The following is a 17,081-nucleotide window of genomic DNA, read 5'->3' on the forward strand; positions in this document are numbered from 1 at the left end:
TCCTTTTACATTAACAAGCAGATGGAATTGCATTCATTGCATTTATGCCCTAAATTTGTATATGAAGTAATCATTTCTCTGGATACAGAGGAAAGTGCATAGAAATAGCAGACTTGGCTGTTCTAAGGCCACACGTTAACTGCATGCAGCAGCAGTGACCTCTGTTGTTCCATAGAAATCCTTTATACCAAAGGGGATGCAGGAAAAATACATCAGCTGGAAATGTTGGAAAGCAGGATGTTACAGACAAGCAGGAGAGGAAGTTAGAAAGAACATTGTGGTACCAGGTTAGCTTCGGAGATATAAATATGCTTTCATACACATAGGTCTGGATAGATACTTAGGTATGCAGGTATTAGTATACAAACACAGATTTTCTAATCTGCCCACTGGGAGGGCCTGGGAGAAATGATACCTCAATAATGATGAAAACCACTCAATCCCAATTTTCATGCCTTATACCAGTGTCAAAAAATAGAAAGATGGCTTCTTGGAGAAATGGCTGCTAAAACAACAGAGGAAGGAAACAAGCAAGATAAAGGCAAAACACTTCATGGTGATGGAGAAGATAGTGTGCTTTACAATAAAAGGAAGAGGGACTGTCACCAACATGAAAGAACCCCCAGCTGTCTGGGTGACAAAGCAAACAGCACAGAATTAGATCATAGCTCAAAGGATTTAGTAAATCCCTGTGAGTCCATCATTCTGATATATGTAAGTGACTAAATGAATGAAAGATAAATAAATAAATAAATAAATAAATAAATAAATAGATGTGGGCAATGCATAAGCCTCCTATGCAGAACTCCAAATGCTTTATACAGATACGCCTTGTACAAAGAGGTGGAGCTTCAGCCCTGCAGCTACTCCTCTCGCTATGGTGAGCTGTGCTTTGTATCTTGCTAGTAGAGGGAAGGAAAGAATTGTAAGGTAGAACTTAGACACCTGGCAAAAAACTTCACCTAAGTGACAAAAGTAACATTATCAGTAATAAGCCATGTTGACAGTGTGCCCAAGATACAACGTGATGAAACTGGTACTTTATAGCCTTCCTCTCCAAAACATATTACACAAAGAAATGACAAAAAAAATCAACTTAGGGAAATTCTGAAAATACCTGTTCGTTGCTCCTCAAAACTGTCAAGGTCATCAGCAACAAGGAAAGTCTCAGAAACTGCCAAAGAGACTCATCAGGCATAATGAATAAATATTTATTTCTCATGGGTGGGATTCCAGTGCCCCAGGAGAAAGCTGATGAAGTCCTAATAAGGGGGACATTTCATAAATAGTAATGCAAGATGTTAATACATGAAATATTGGATGAGGGGATATTTTGGAATGTTCTGCCCATTCTCTGAAATATCACTATTGAAATAGTCTAAAATAAGCTTATTCAAAGAGAGATAAATGGAAAGAAATTAAGCTAAGATTGTTTGGCAGAAAAAATAATACAAAACCAAAAACAAATTCTTATCTTTTCACATGAAGTTTGAGACACTTTTATGTCTTCCAAGCTCTGGGACAATTTGGTCTTCTCCCTACACCTTGAGATTTCCCATTGTACTAACCATGATGATTTTGAACTCCTTGCTACTTGCTCAAATGTGTTCTTCTCTTAAAATCTTGATAACCACCCTTTGTTCTTTGTTCTTTTATCCACCCCCACATATTTCACTGCAAACCGTATAATGACAAGCCAAGACACAGCTGACTGGTTTTGTAAGTGGCTTGCTGTTTCTTTCTGTTCCTAGTTTTCTGGTGTTATTTAGGCTTATTAAAGGGAACAGTTTGTCACTAAGAGCCAAGCACAGTCACACCATTACCAAGCAGAATCCCAAATTAAAGGATGGTAGCACCAAGGTGTGGCCACTGCAAGGACTGTGTTTCTACACTTAACAATATCACACTGGACTGCAAACCAAACCATACAATTATTCCCCATGCTGTCCCATAGCCACAGTTTAGAAAGAGTCTTCTGGAATCTTCCATAAAGTCTTACAGCATCCATTATAATTTTCTTCTTGTGTTCATGTTCAAGTGATGATGCTTATTGATTTTATAAATCATCTGGATAGTAAATTTTAAAATAACATACATGCTTTTTATAACGAAATGTTATAGACTGTTAAAATTTATATCCATCAATGTTAGAAGGTGAAAGTTTACACAGGTCCTCAAGCTGAAATTATTACTAATGTGATACATACATATACGCATACACACATACACACTATATACATATGAGAGAGAGCCAAACTGCCTTCTAAATGTTTATATTTATGCCCCTAGACAAGTGTTTCTATCAGCCAGAGCCAGAGAGGCTTCTTTTTTGCAGTGCTTAGTGGTTAATACAGAGACTCATGCTGATCAAAATGCTGAGAATAAATGACTGTTGATTGCTCAGCCCTAAACAGGCCATCTACATCGCCCACTCTAAGACCCAGGGAGCATCACAGCAAAGGGAGTGAAGAGATTGTATGGATTAGAGGACAAGGAGGGGTGCTGTGAAATGCTGCCTTCTGGATGTGGCATGGCCAGTCCAACAATGAATGCATAGCAGCTATGGCAACATGCACGAAAATAAGACATGAATAGGTGAAGGGCTACTTGTGAGGAAACAAGGTCTTTAGGAGTGGGAGGGGACAAGAGAGGGAAACGGGATGAGTATGTTTACAATACATGTATGTATGAAATTAGCAAAGCTCAAATTAAAAGTAATTTTAAAAGGTGAATGTTTATTTTTATCTGCAAAACAATAGGAAGGTAATTCTCTCTAGTCTAATGCAACAACTAAGCACAAATTTGGAATCCCAGATTACTGTTGAATATTCCAGGGAAGTCAGGCAACAATCAATTGTTTCCTTTTTTTAACTACAATGTTCCTTTCATGCTTTCTTCTGTAGTTTAAACTACAGAAGTAGAGGCACTATCCTCCAACAATTATAAACTCAGAGGTATTTTCTTAACAATATTCCTCCTGTTATTCCTAGACAATTGTCAGAGGAAATAAATCCTGCAAGGAAACCTCAATCAATGGCCTGCTAGAGGATTTCGACAACATCTCTGTGACCCGCTCCAACTCCCTAAGGAAAGAAAGCCCACCCACTCCAGATCAAGGAGCCACTAGCCGTGTTCAAGGCCACTCAGAAGAAAATGGCTTCATCACCTTCTCACAATATTCCAGTGAATCCGATACTACTGACTATGCCACTGAAAAGTACAGAGAAAGGAGTCTCTATGGAGATGACCTGGATCTGTACTTTAAAGGCAGCCATGCAGCCAAGCAAAATGGGCATGTCATGAAGATGAAGCATGGAGATGCTTACTATCCTGAGATGAAGCCTTTGAAAACTGACCTGGCCAGATTTCCTGTCGACTATCACACACACTTGGACTCACTGAGCAAACCAAGTGAATATGGTGACCTTAAGTGGGATTATCATCGAGCCTCCAGTAGCTCCCCTCTGGATTACTCATTCCAACTCACACCTTCTAGAACTGCAGGGACCAGCAGGTGCTCCAAGGAGAGTCTGGCATACAGTGAAAGTGATTGGGGAGCTAGCCTTGATGACTATGACAGGAGGCCAAAATCATCATACCTGCATCAGACAAGCCCTCAGCCAGCCATGAGGCAGAGATCCAAGTCAGGCTCAGGGCTTCAGGAACCCATGATGCCATTTGGAGCAAGTGCATTTAAAACCCATCCTCAAGGACACTCGTACAACTCCTACACCTACCCTCGCTTGTCCGAGCCCACAATGTGCATTCCAAAGGTAAGGTCCACTGCCTCTTCTCCACCAGTGACTAACCCTGCTAAGGAGGTTCTAGAGATGGCCAGAGTCTTGAGAGCTTGCTGCTTTTGCCATGAGAATCATCATCCAATCCTACCTCATTTTCCCATGGGTCCCTTAATCAAAGGCTTTATGACAAGGCCCAATCATATGTCATTATAATCAAAATTTATCTTTTGAGATCTACTACAAGATTTCTGATTAAAACACAAGGAAATTTATGGTTAATTGAACAGCTTTCTGATTTACTAACAATAAATGCAGTTTGATCACATTTACTAAGTTCTATATTAAGTGGTAACAACTGTAGCTCATTACAGGGAATAGAAAAATAGTCCCAATTCTTTAAAGTTCTTGTGGACATATTAAAAAGAAAAAGAAATATTCAGTTCAAGAGACAGTCTTTCATATGACAGTGTGCTCTTTTACTCGTTTTTTTTATTCTTAATAACATTCTTATATGAATATTTTCAATAATAGGTAGCATCTAATTTTTTTTCATAGTTTTAGGAATCAATCGTAGAGTGTGTGTGCTAGGCAGGTACTCCATCAGTGAGCCTTCCTATGCCCCGAAGTATAATATTTTAAATAAGGCTGGTATAAATTTTCTTTGAAAATTGAGGAGCCCACTATATCCCACACTTTGAAGAAGTATTGAACCATGTTTAAAAGCACACTGTTTCCATGAATGTCTAAGTCATTTAGCAATAGCCCAGGTAGTGTACAAGTGGTTGATTTATCCATGGTCACATACAAATGACTTGACATCTCACCTGTACAACTGAAGCAGAAAAGAAGGACTTGAGGCTGGATTGAGGGTCCCCTTGAGTCTCACCCAGTCTAAGTGGGACATGAGTATTAGCATGATGAGTACTGCATTTGTACCAAGGCTTTCTCCTCAGAGGCTTGCCTAATAACATAAGCAACCCTTCAGGGCCAGCCTGCCTGCAGCCATGTGCTTTATCAATTGCAGCCAAAAGTTACCTCAGTTCATTATCTAAGAGGTTTAAGAGAAGTTATTTGGGCAAACAGGAAGTGACTTAAGCTACACCTCAGAAGAAACAAAGGGCCTGCTATTTCAGTTCCCGGGATAAGAAATTTGAAGTGAATCTTGAGAAAAGAAGGTATGAAATAGATGCTGACTGTTAAAATTTAAATGAGCATAAATGTTTTTAATCTCACCAAATTCAATATATTTGAATGACCATGGTTGGGGTATCATAAACACTTTTACTTCATTCTTACCATGGCAATTGCAGGACCTATGTCTTAAAAGCCAATAGCCAACAGCCAAACCCACATAGCATATGTATGTGTATCTTGATATTTGACATAGTTAGCACAACTCTGACACAAATCAGTCACTGTGAGTACCAGGCTGAAGGAGCCCCCTCATATTCTATTGCTGAGTCAAGTCACCTGCTCAGAATTCAGTAAAATAATGTGGTGAGCTGTTATCTCACTATTCAGCAGGCTTTAGGAGAAAGATCACAAGTTCAAGACAAGCCAGGGCAACAGAACAAGACTCAAGGTCTAGTAACCCTCTCAAAATAAAAGGGCTAAGATTTGACTGAGTAGTAGAGTGCATGAATACCAAGACAGGGCCCTGGATTCAGTCAAACCAATTTGTATGTTTATGGTACATTGAAACAAGCATGAAAGAACTGGTTTGGCTCATAGTCCTTGAGAAAATGCTGTGGAAACACAGCATCTTTCAGCAGTGGGGCCAGTTTTGACCCATTAACATAGTTAGTCCTTTTTTACTCATAAGTCTCAAAATATTAGATTACAAGCTTCTCTTGAAACTTGACATGTTGGCTTGGTATCTCAGGACCCACCTTTTCATATATGGTTCAAAATGAATTGGTTAGTGATAAATCCTGCCCACACTAGAAGGGATACAGGCTCTGCAATTGGTTCAGGTCCTATCTAGTCTACTTCACTCATCCTAGAGGCCGTTGGGATTTAGCATCATCAAGAGCAAGTCTTACCCACTCATTTCCCAGAAAAGAGCCCTGGTTTAGTGAGTCACATGTCACACACAAGATTTCAGTTAGCTGTCTACATATAAGGTCTAGCTTCAAGCCTCTCATTTCTTCCACTCTAGCTCTTTCCCATTATGCAGGCCTGTGTTGTTTCAGGAGTTCAACTGAATTTTCAAATAATATCAATGATAAATTTCAGGGCTTTCCAGAAATTTAAACTCAGAGGAAGAAGAAGGAGGAAGAGGAAAAGCCAAAAATGGGTATTTGCTTCATTCCTGCAGACTTCCAAATGTAAATCTAAACAGACCTCCTGCCCCAAACTCCAGCTTTTCTAAAGTAAAAACAGTTCATCAGAAATTGTGGCTCAGGAAAAAAATGAACCTATTCACACATGGGACTGTCTGCCATGAGGTTTTCAGCATTTTTAATCAAGGGTTCCAAAGGAGCAAGCTGCTCCTCTGGTGTCCCCCAAAACCCCTGAGAACTGAAGAGCAGGTTTTGTGGGAGGGCAGGAGGTGGGAAGCATGTTGGTAATTAAAACGCGTACTTGATTAAAAATATAACATCTCTCTAAAAACAGTTAGGTGTCTCTGTCTTTAGAGCTGTACTTTGCAAAATCAACCAATTGCATTCAGATTTCCAGCTGGGGCAAGGAATAGTGATCACGACTCAGATAATTTGGCGTTGCCTCATGACAGTTTCTAGAGAAGGGTGGGTGAAGTTCACATCCATCGGAAGAAAAGGCACACATCTCCCAGGTAGCAAAAATGAGGAGGGTTATGGATGTGAATTGTGACACCAGTTCAAGACATTTTGTTCTTTAATTGTTTTTTTTTTAATTTTAATCCTAACTTAAAGTGAAGAACAGTGTAGAGTAGCAATGACAACCACACATACACACAAAAGAAAGAACACCCCACTTTTCTTGTTACAAGCATGCCAAGAACAGGAATTGCAATAAAGCCCACTGATACTAATGTGTGTCCTTTACTTATCTATTTTGTTTACTGAGACTGAGCAGATGCAAGCTTGAGGTAGGAAAGAAAAGCTAAACCAAGTATAGAGCCACTACAGAAAACATCAAGAAGACAGGGAGAATGCTTCCCTCTCTCCCCAGCAGAATTGTCTACCTTACAGCAACCTGGCTGGAAGATACTGCCATCTTGTATTTCATGGTGTCATTCAGTGCTCTCCAGGAACCAGGCGTATAGATGTTAGCTCACTCGTCTTGGTGCCACCAGAACACCCTGGGGTAAAGTCACTGAGAAATTCCTGCTGCAGTGACAACTCAGTATTTCACCAGGCATTTGCTGTGTGCCAGATATGCATGCAGCTTCATTAAGCCTTATAACAAGATCTCTTGCCCTTGTTGGAAGTTAAGGACTAGGGTTTGGGAAGCACGTTACCAGCATTTTCATTGTGGTCATGTTTTGGTTTTTTTTTTTTTTTTTTTTTTTTTTTTTTTTTTTTTTTTTTTTTTTTTGGTTTTTGAGACAGGGTTTCTCTGTGGCTTTGGAGGCTGTCCTGGAACTAGCTCTTGTAGACCAGGCTGGTCTCTAACTCACAGAGATCCGCCTGGCTCTGCCTCCTGAGTGGTGGGATTAAAGGCGTGCGCCACCAACACCTGGCATTGTGGTCATGTTTTAATCCCTGAGATGCATGCGGCCCCCATAGCACACAGTTTCTGAGAGCACCAAGCCTGTATTCAGCCTTTGTCAACTCTTTCTAACACTAATGTCTTGGTGTTGCCACAGAAATTATTTCAATATCTGCATTACACCATCCTCTTTCATTCAGAGGTAGGGTTTCTTAGCCTTGACACTACTGTTTTGTGCCCAGTAATTCTTTTGTTGTGAGGGGTTGTTCTGGCATTACTGAGTATATCGCAGCAACCCTGGACTCTTCCTTATTAGATGGTAAGGGTTGCCATTCTTCACTCATAATAATAAGATGTCTACAATAATAAAACATACCAGCCTTTGCCATAGATAAGGCAGTACAAAATGAGCTCCAGAGCTGCCTTCTACAGCTGCCCTTGATCAAACACTTTCGAGTGGTTAGGGACATTGTTTGGGGAGATAACTTCTCAAATCTGATTCATGACATTGTCATTTACTAACAGGGTAACTGCTTAACTGTGACTCCTAGTTAACTATAAAATGGAGATAAAGACAGTCCCTACTTCATCATGTCAGATGAGGGTTAAACAAGCCCATGTCAGAACAGCCTCCTTACTCATACATATAGCTGACATGTCAGTCTCTATATTTCACATACAGACAGTGGCTATAATACGAGGGTCACTGTGGTCTAAGCACACTGAGAAGCCTTTTGCGGACATTGTCTAATTCAGTCATTACAAGTCCAGGAGAATCCAGGCTCCTTTGCTTTGCAGTTGAGGAAGTTGACATTCCAGAAAGCTGTCTTTATGGGCTTGTCCAAGGATATGAAAGCAGTGGCTGAGCCAGGGTCTGAAACCACATCCCTCTGACTCTAGAGCATGTGCTTCAAGAACATTCTTCCTTTCCTTGAGGAATGTTGACAAGCAGAAAAGTGGGTGTGAGACTTTCCAGTCAGGACATACACTGCTGGATGCCCTCACCTTGCTGGCGAGATTCCTGGTACACAAGGAAAACTCTTTGTACCTTCAGTTCATGCTATGCTCCAGATGTGCCTTGTAGTCACCCATGTGAATTATGGGTAAATACTGAAACCATAAGCTGCAAAGAAAGACTTTGGGGTGAGTAGATCCATAAGACTCACTTATGAATTTATTCTACCTTGGGTGATTGCTTTTTTATGTTTATTTTATGAATTTGAATCATTACACACTATCTGAGCTTGTCTGTGTCTCTTCCTCACATGTAGATTGTTTTAATACTTTGAGCTTATGATGAGAATTAAATAAGATTAATAAACATCAAAAAGTTAGCACATGGCAAACTATTAGTCCTTATGCCCGGGAATATTTCTGGTTAGAAAGCATCTGGTGTGTGTAATCTTTTGTATGTTTTAAAACAATAGGAACGAATTATATCATCCTACATAGTCCCTCTTTATGGATTTCCCCATTCCTATGACTGTCATCATTTTAGAGATATGGGTCACAGAAGGCCAGTATAGTTGGGTAATTATCCCAATACCATATAGATTCTTAGTGAGCATTGTGAGAACTCTGATACCACCACCCAAGTTAAGAGTTCACTTAACTCTTTAGAAAGAACGTGAAATTCTCAGATGCTTCATGGAAGACAGAGGCTTAGGGAGAACTGTCTATATACCTTGACCAGTTTACCACATCATCTCCTACATACAGAGCAGCAAGAGAGGTCAGTGTTGTAGCTCGTGGAGTCCCATACAGATGCCATATAAAGAAGGCCCAGTTTCTCTAGAACAATAGCTACATAGAAAAGTGTGCAAGCTTACTTGAAACTTCTCTTGAGTCACTGCAGTGATCCTTATCACTATTTTGGCTGGCACTTTGCTTTCTCAGGGAGGAAAATCACTCTGATTATATGACCTGCCTTCAGGAATCACTTGTTCAGTGGCTCACTATTATTTGTGGCAATGGCATGCTCAGACTCAGTCAGTGACAAAGCATCAACTCCTGCTCTACTTTTCTTCTTTTAATTTTTCCTGTGGTACATTTACACAATGGAGGACTATTCAGAGGGGAAAAATGGAATCTTGAAATTCACAGGCAAATGGATGGAACTAGAAGAAACCATCCTGAGTGAGGTAACCCAGTCACAAAAAGACAAACATGGTATGTACTCATTCATATGTGAATTTTAGACATAGAGCAAAGGATTACCAGCCTATAATCTAGACTTCCAGAGAAGCTAGGAAACAAGGAGGACTCTAAGAGAGACATACATGGTCCTCTGGAGGAAAGGAAAGAGGCAAGATCTCCTGAGCTAATTTGGAGCATGGAATGAGGGGAGAGGGAGTTAGGAGAAAGAGAAGGGGAGAAGAGGAGGGGAGAGGAAGACATGAGAGAGCAGGAAGATGCGATCAGTGGAAGAATAGAGAAGAGCAAGAAAAGAGAAACCATCATAGAGGGAGCCATTATAGTTTTAAAGAGAAATCTGGCACTAGGAAAATGTCCAGAGATCTACAAGGTTGACCCCAACTAACAATTTAAGTAATAGTAAAGAGGCTACCTTAAATGTCCTTCTCTGATAATGAGATTATTGACTACCTTATATGCCATCCTAGAGCCTTCATCCGGTAGCTGATGGAAGCAGAAGCAGACACCCACAGCTGAACACAGAGCTGAATCCAGTTGCAGAAAGAGAGGAGTGATGAACAAATGGGTCAAGACCAGGCTGGGGAAACCCACAGAAACAGCTGACCTGAACAAGGGGGAGCTTATGGACCCCAAACTGATTGCTGGGAAACCACCATAGGACAGTTTCAGACCCCTTGAACGAGAATGTCAGTCTGGAGGTCTGGGCAATCTATGGGGCCTCTGATAATGGATCAGTATTTATTCCTAGTACACAAATGGACTTTGGGAGCCCACTCCACATAGAGGGATACTCTCTCAGCCTAGACACATGGGGGAAGGTCTAGGCCCTGCTCCAAATGATTTAACAGACTTTGAAGATACCCCATGGAAGGCCTCAGCCTCCCTGGGGAGCAGAAAAGGGATGGATAGCGGGCAGGGGAGGAGGGGAGGAAAGGGGAACTGGGATTGACATGTAAAACAAGCTTGTTTCTAATTTAAATATAAAAAAGGAAAAAATTTTCCTGTGGACCATCATCTAGGAACCCGTTAGGAGCCTGATGCCTTATGCAATGGCAATCCTACTGAAGCCCATGGACTGTACCAAGCAACTAAGTGGAGAAAGAAAGGGAAAAAAATATGATTGCTAAATCACTTCACATAACATTGCCTTTCCCTTTGTTTCCTTTCTATACATGTCCTGTAGGGTCCTCACTGAATTATATAAAGCATGTAAAAGGGTGATGTCATGTCATCTTTAATATCTGCCCTGCAGGTATATACACATCTCCCCAGGACTGCTCTTGTGTTTAAAGTCAAGTCATATTTTGGCCATTATAAGTAGTTTCCTCCGTTACTAAATTAAAAGGTAAAAATAAGTTTAACCTAGTGTTGTCCATCCCTAATTTTCTCAGGACCCTGACACATATGTACAATATTCTGAAGCAAAGAACCAATCCCTATGCACTGAGTCCCTGCACATTGTCTCAGGCACAGAGGAATGATAAGTCAGAGCATCTGTTTTTGGATGGAGGACACTTCCTTTAAGTTAGGAGAGGCAATTACTGTGGCTAATTATATATGTCCATTCAGAGATAGAGGAATAACCAGAAATATCAGTGTGCTAGAGTCTGCTCATCACAGACATAGTCATTTGTTCATAGAACTGCTCTCTGCATGTTTGCAGAGGTCAGTAGCAACTTGTCTGAATGTCTTCAGTGTGCATCTGCCATTTATTTAGTAAGTCACAAAAGACCTGCCTCTTCAGCATCCTTGTTATAAAATGTATTACAAGTGAGATTCCAACTTAATGGTTTGGGGAGATTCCCTGGCCACTTGTTCAATGTACTGAACAGTTTGTTACTGCACTTGGTTTTGAAGTGCAGCAAGTATGTCTAAGCATCCAGTATGTAACCTACTTCCCAAATCCCCTACCTCAGCAACTTAAGGAGATGCTTAGATGTTTTTAGTGTCACAAGGGCTGCTCATTGGCAGCACTTGCCTCTTTCATCCAAGTTGAGCATCAGCTCGAAGCATGTGCTATGTACCGCTGTCATTCAGCCAGAGTAAATGTGACACTATGCCACTATCATACTGACCCCTCCAGTTTGTAAATGAAAGTAACAGGGAAAAAAAATACTCACCATAGCAATAAAAACCCAAGTTTTCCCTTTGGGGGACACAATGGTAACTACTTTATTAGGGTTTGACAGGAGATTCCTTAATGCCCTGCAATGAAACAGACTCAGAGGACAGCAACTGGCTGGAAACTCAAGGACTGATGCAGGAGACCATCAGCATCAAACAGGGCTGTACAGCAAGCATGTGAGCAAGCAGGAATCAACTCACCCATCAGCGGTGTTTCCTGCCTATAACGGGGAAGAAGCTGGAATTGCAGAGCACAACAGGAGGGCTGACAGAATGAATGAGTTGCCTTTTCCTAATTACCAGTCCCTAAATGTCTCTGTAGGACTGGGCACTAGTGTTTCTCCCTGGCTCTCTTGCAGATGCTCATTTTCCCTTCCCAAAGCCAAGGCTGCTCCTGTTAACATTTTCCTTTCAGTCAAGTCAGGAAAATGTAAGATGTTCTTTCCATGCTTAGACAATAGAGGGCTGTGGTTGGCTTTTATCCCACCCTGATCTATGTAGAGCAAGCGACACCCCGTTTGCCTTTTTTCCTTTTTTTTTGCGATGAACAATCTCTTTGTTTCATTGTGTTCCAAAAAGGTGTATTGAAGCGTCACAACTGAGCTCTGGTGGCAGCTGTCTCCGTTCCCTGTAATCTCCATCCTTCATGGAACATTCCTCAGTCACCATTCTGTAGGACAGATGCACAACACAGCTATCTCATACACTACCATCCAGCACCATCCAGCCACAGCACCCCTGATGTCAGTGCATAAGGTCCTGGTGACAAAGAGAAGCTGCAGCATGATTTTTTTCCTTCTGTTCTTTCTCCCACCCTCTACTCCTCCCCCACACACATCCCACCCCCGCCAGCCTTGGCATAAAATGGTCAAATGATGTTCTACTGCAGAATTCAATTTCACAGTTCAGTTAGGTCCTTGATTACACTGCCAAATTCAGATTAATGTGCATTTAACTAACATGGATCAAGGGAATTCTGGCTGACAGCCAGCTGTAATCGGGGCAATTGATAGCGGTGAGGAGTTTTATGCCCTGTCTACCGCAGTGCACCACTGCTGAAATTGATTGATTAAATGAATTCATTGCTATAATTACTTATAATCTTGATACATCACAAGCCTGTACCTAACCCTATCCTTGGAGACAGTGCACTTATTGTAGAAGGGCATTCTGGCTGAACTGTTGACTGGGAATTATTTATCGCCACATATAAGCATCCCCCCCTTTTTTTTTTACATTTTGAATAGAGATGTGAAAAGGCACACTATGATATACTAAAAGGTTTCAGGAAAGTAAAAGCTAAGTGTATTTGACTAACCACCCAAAAAGGAAGTAAAGCATGACTCCTTATTCATCTGCCGGTATTTTTAAAGATTTCTGCCGAGAGAATTTCCTCTCCATATATAGCCATCATTAGTGGTCTCCTCACAGAGGAGCTAAGCTGTTTGGCAGCCCTGGGTGATAATTTGCAAAACAATCGACTTTCTTTTATTACCTTGTGCCATATGGGAATCCCCTTTCAAGTATGTAGAAGAGAAGTCATTCCTATAGAGTTACTTGTTCACAAAGCACAGGCCTGCTTTCCCTGATTGAATGTGGACAGTCTTTGTGGTGTCTCTATTGTTTACCCGCCTGTGTTACAGCTTTCTGTTCCTGTTCAGCCCTCACACTGAGCTCTCTGGGGGCAAAGTGCATACACACATGCCGTGGAAATGGTTTAGCACATTTATTCATTTAGTAATTATCATCTGTTTTAATGTTATAAATCAACTGCACTGTCATTTGCTAAATAATTAGCTTCTACATCCCTTCATAAATATGAGACACGGGCTTATATGAAATTCCATGGCTAGTCCATTGTCCTCTAGAATATGTCTGTAAATTACTCAAAGAAAAGCTTTCACAGTTCAAGTTTGACTCCTCTGCATGACCACATGCATATAAAATTATACATATGCAGATTTATTTGTGCTTCACCACTCCCAAATATAGACAACTTAGAGAGATGAGTACAGATGTCAAGAGCATGTAAGATGGGGGAAGTGGTCATATCATAGAAAAGCAACTAGTCTTCCCTTTGTAAAAGAACATATAAATGAAAGCTGGGCTGGGCATGAATGGCACTGATACAAAGTTGATCTTGATAAAAGCAAAACTGAAAATAATGAGTTATGTACATAGATGACCAACTCACTTTTCTGAGACAACCACCTTTTTTGTAGATTTAGAAGACTTACCTAAGTCAAGACTGTTAAAAAAAATACACAACCCTAGTTTTCTTTCATCCCATTCCCATAGACCTTATCATCCATTATTTTTGTGTTCAGTGCTTATATTTTGATCCATGCTACTCAGATACGTAGAGTCCCATATGAACACTATAACATCCATTATTTCTGTCATTGTCAGTTCACACATTGCTTTCCATTATTTCTGTCATTGTCAGTTCACACATTGCTTTCCTCTGTCCACTCCCTATTTCCCATCGTCGAAACCTATCACAGTGAACTTATGTAGGACCCAGGTGACAAATGACTCAAAGCAGACTGGCGCTCTCATTCTACTCTCTCAGTAGCTTTAAGGCTTTTGTCTGACCTACTTCGGCATACCTCATTCATCTTATCAAGTAGAACAGTTATGGGTCTTATTGTTTAAAGTGAGGTTGAAATGCCATGATGTATGTGGAGTACTTAGAATAGTCCTTGAATCCTGGAAAGCACACAACAAATGCTGCCATTGGTCTTTTTTTTTCTGCAGATTTTTAATAGAGTAGTCCTAAAGAAGGAAGCCCAACTTTGGCCCTAGGAAAATGTCACAGCATTTTAATCACAAGGAAGAGCCCCAGCTTTGATTGCACAGATCATGTGGGTGACAAGTAATGGTGAGAATGTCACAGAAGGCCAGAAATCAGATCTGGGTGCCAATGTGCTAAGGGTCTAGGACATCCAGAAGCTTCCTTCTGTGAATACAGGATGCACATCAGCAGAAGCAGCAAGTCATATGATCCTCTTGGGAGTATGGGGTCATTGGCCTGCATTGCTCGTGGGATACTTTATCTTCCCATGCCTTTGAAAACAAAGAAGAATTAAAAGGAATGAGGCCTTTCCTGAAAGGCATGAGCCAGTAACATGCTCCATCATTGCAGTAGGTTAAAATCAAAGTGAAAGTTGCAGTTCGGTAACCTCTGGTCCCAAGGGGATCACTCCTGCACTTCTTTGGAAAACCTGGTTGTCTGCTATCATCCCCTTGAATGGATAGATAAAGGTCCCGTGGAGAGACCACGTGTTCACTTGCCTGAAACAGACGGTTAATTTTTCTGAGTCACTTAGTTTGGTTCTAAAATTGTCTCTTGGGGTTATGGTTGTTCCTCGGAGCTCTTTTGAGAGTCTGCACCTCTTTCCAGCAGCATGAAAGACAATTGCACGTTCTTATCTAAAATACCTAATTTTAACGACAGTTAGTTCTCAGAAAACAATTCTGTCTTGTCGGTAAGAGGAAATTGTCCCCTTCATGCAGGCGTGTGTCTTCTTTTTTTATTCCACAAGCTACTTGCTCAGAGTAGATCCTAATAACACTGCTGGCAGCTAATAGAGAAAAAAAAATGACCCTAATGCAGTGTGAAGTGCTGTTTAGGGTTTCTACCAGCCACTGCTTTCCTGTCTGTAGCATACCTTTAGAGTTCAGTTATACAAGCTCATGGGAGATGAAGGCAACTTTGTCTTAAGTATGAGAGAAAAAATAATCTCCCCATGGGGATTCTGGAAAGTGATGACATTTGAGGATCCCAAGATCTCCTTTCAAAAATAAAAGTTGTAAGACTTTACCTGACCCTTCCGGCTGGCCTTGTTGGTGAGCCTCCCGTTGGTTAATGGGAGCTTACTGTAAAGCAAGATTCTAATTGTTGAAGCTATAATGATGTTCTGCTAACCTGCTCCCATTACACACACACACACAGAGAGAGAGAGAGAGAGAGAGAGAGAGAGAGAGAGAGAGAGAGAGAGAGAGAGAGAGAGAGAAAGACTGACAGAGACAGACAGACAGACAGACAGACAGACAGACAGACAGAGACAGACAGACAGATAGACAGACAGACAGACAGAAAGATATAGGGCCTTAGAATCAGCTCATTTTCTAATAGAGTAGGTTACCTATAACACATCATTCAATGTATTACAATTAAAAGCTCTGTCTTATTATTTTAAGAACTTAATGTACAGGAATATATCTGAGACTGGTATGTTGTACATCTTCTTTAAATGCTAGCTAATTCTGTTGGTTTTTTCATATTTTAATTTTATTTCACTTTACATTCCAACCACAGTTCTCCCTCCCACCCCTCTTCCTACACTAATCACTTCCCCCTCCCCAGCCCACTCCCAGTCTGCTCTTCCTCATTGGTAAGAGCTGCCATGAGGAGTCAGTATTGTCTGACACAAAAGTTTGGGGCAAGCCAGGCTCCTCTTCTGTGCATGAAGACTGAGCATGGCATACCACCATGGGGAATGGGCTCCAACAAGCTAGCTTGTGTGCCAGGGTAATATTGTGGTCCTACTGCCACTAAGTATGGCACCCCACCCTAAGGAATGGGCTCCAATAAGTTAGCTCATGTACCAGGTACCACTACCAGGGGCCCTTCTGATAGTCCAAGCTTCACAGCTGTCTCCCACATATGGAGGGCCTATTTCAGTCCCCTGGAGTCTCCACAGTTGTAGTTCTAAAGGTCATGAGTTTCCATGAGCTTGGTTCAGCAGTATCTGTAGTTTTCTCCATCATGATCTTAACCTTCCTTGCTCAAATATTCCCTTCTCCCTTTCTTTGACTGGATTCCCAGAGATTGGCCTGGTTCTTGATTGTGGATCTCTGCATCTGGTTCCATCAATTACTATATGGAGGATCAATGATGACAGTTGGGGTATTCATCAATTTGATATCAGAAGTAGGCCAGTTCAGGCATCCTCTCTACTATTGCTAGGAGTCTTAGTTGGGGTCCTTCTTGTGGATTCTTGGGAGTTACCCTAGCACTAGGCTTCTTTCTAAGCCCATAATGGCTTTCAATAGTAAGATATCTCTTTCATTGCTCTTCTACTGTATCCCTCCCCAACTCAGCCATCTCATTTCCTCCTAGTTTTGTTGTTCCTGAGGCCATTATGTCTTTTCTTTATATTGTCATTATTATGCCAAGAACTTTTAGAGAACTCTAACAGTACATAAAATTCATTGGCTCATCACTATCCAAATCCTTTTATATCTACACAATCTTCTGGAGTTACACACAATCAAAGGAATGAGACATTAATATTTCTACCATTATTTCATTTTACAAATGAAGAAACTGAGGCTCAGAGATGCTGAGAGTTTAGACTGAAGCTATCTGAGTCAGGACATACCGGTCCCTATTCTAAGGCCATCATAGTGGCGGATCCATCTGGA

The 17,081-nt window shown here is 41.1% G+C and overlaps 1 protein-coding gene across 1 annotated transcript in view; it reads left to right on the forward strand.

The window, feature by feature from the left end:
• Pak5 (p21 (RAC1) activated kinase 5) overlaps positions 1-17,081 on the forward strand; it is a 92,144-nt gene that overhangs the window by 51,841 nt on the left and 23,222 nt on the right. Inside the window, exon 2 of the mRNA XM_027421681.2 lies at positions 2,991-3,773. Coding sequence (XP_027277482.1) covers positions 2,991-3,773 — 783 coding nt within the window. The remainder of the gene's footprint in view (positions 1-2,990; positions 3,774-17,081) is intronic.

The sequence above is a fragment of the Cricetulus griseus genome, chromosome 6, assembly GCF_003668045.3.
Source record: "Cricetulus griseus strain 17A/GY chromosome 6, alternate assembly CriGri-PICRH-1.0, whole genome shotgun sequence".
Classification (NCBI taxonomy): domain Eukaryota; kingdom Metazoa; phylum Chordata; class Mammalia; order Rodentia; family Cricetidae; genus Cricetulus; species Cricetulus griseus.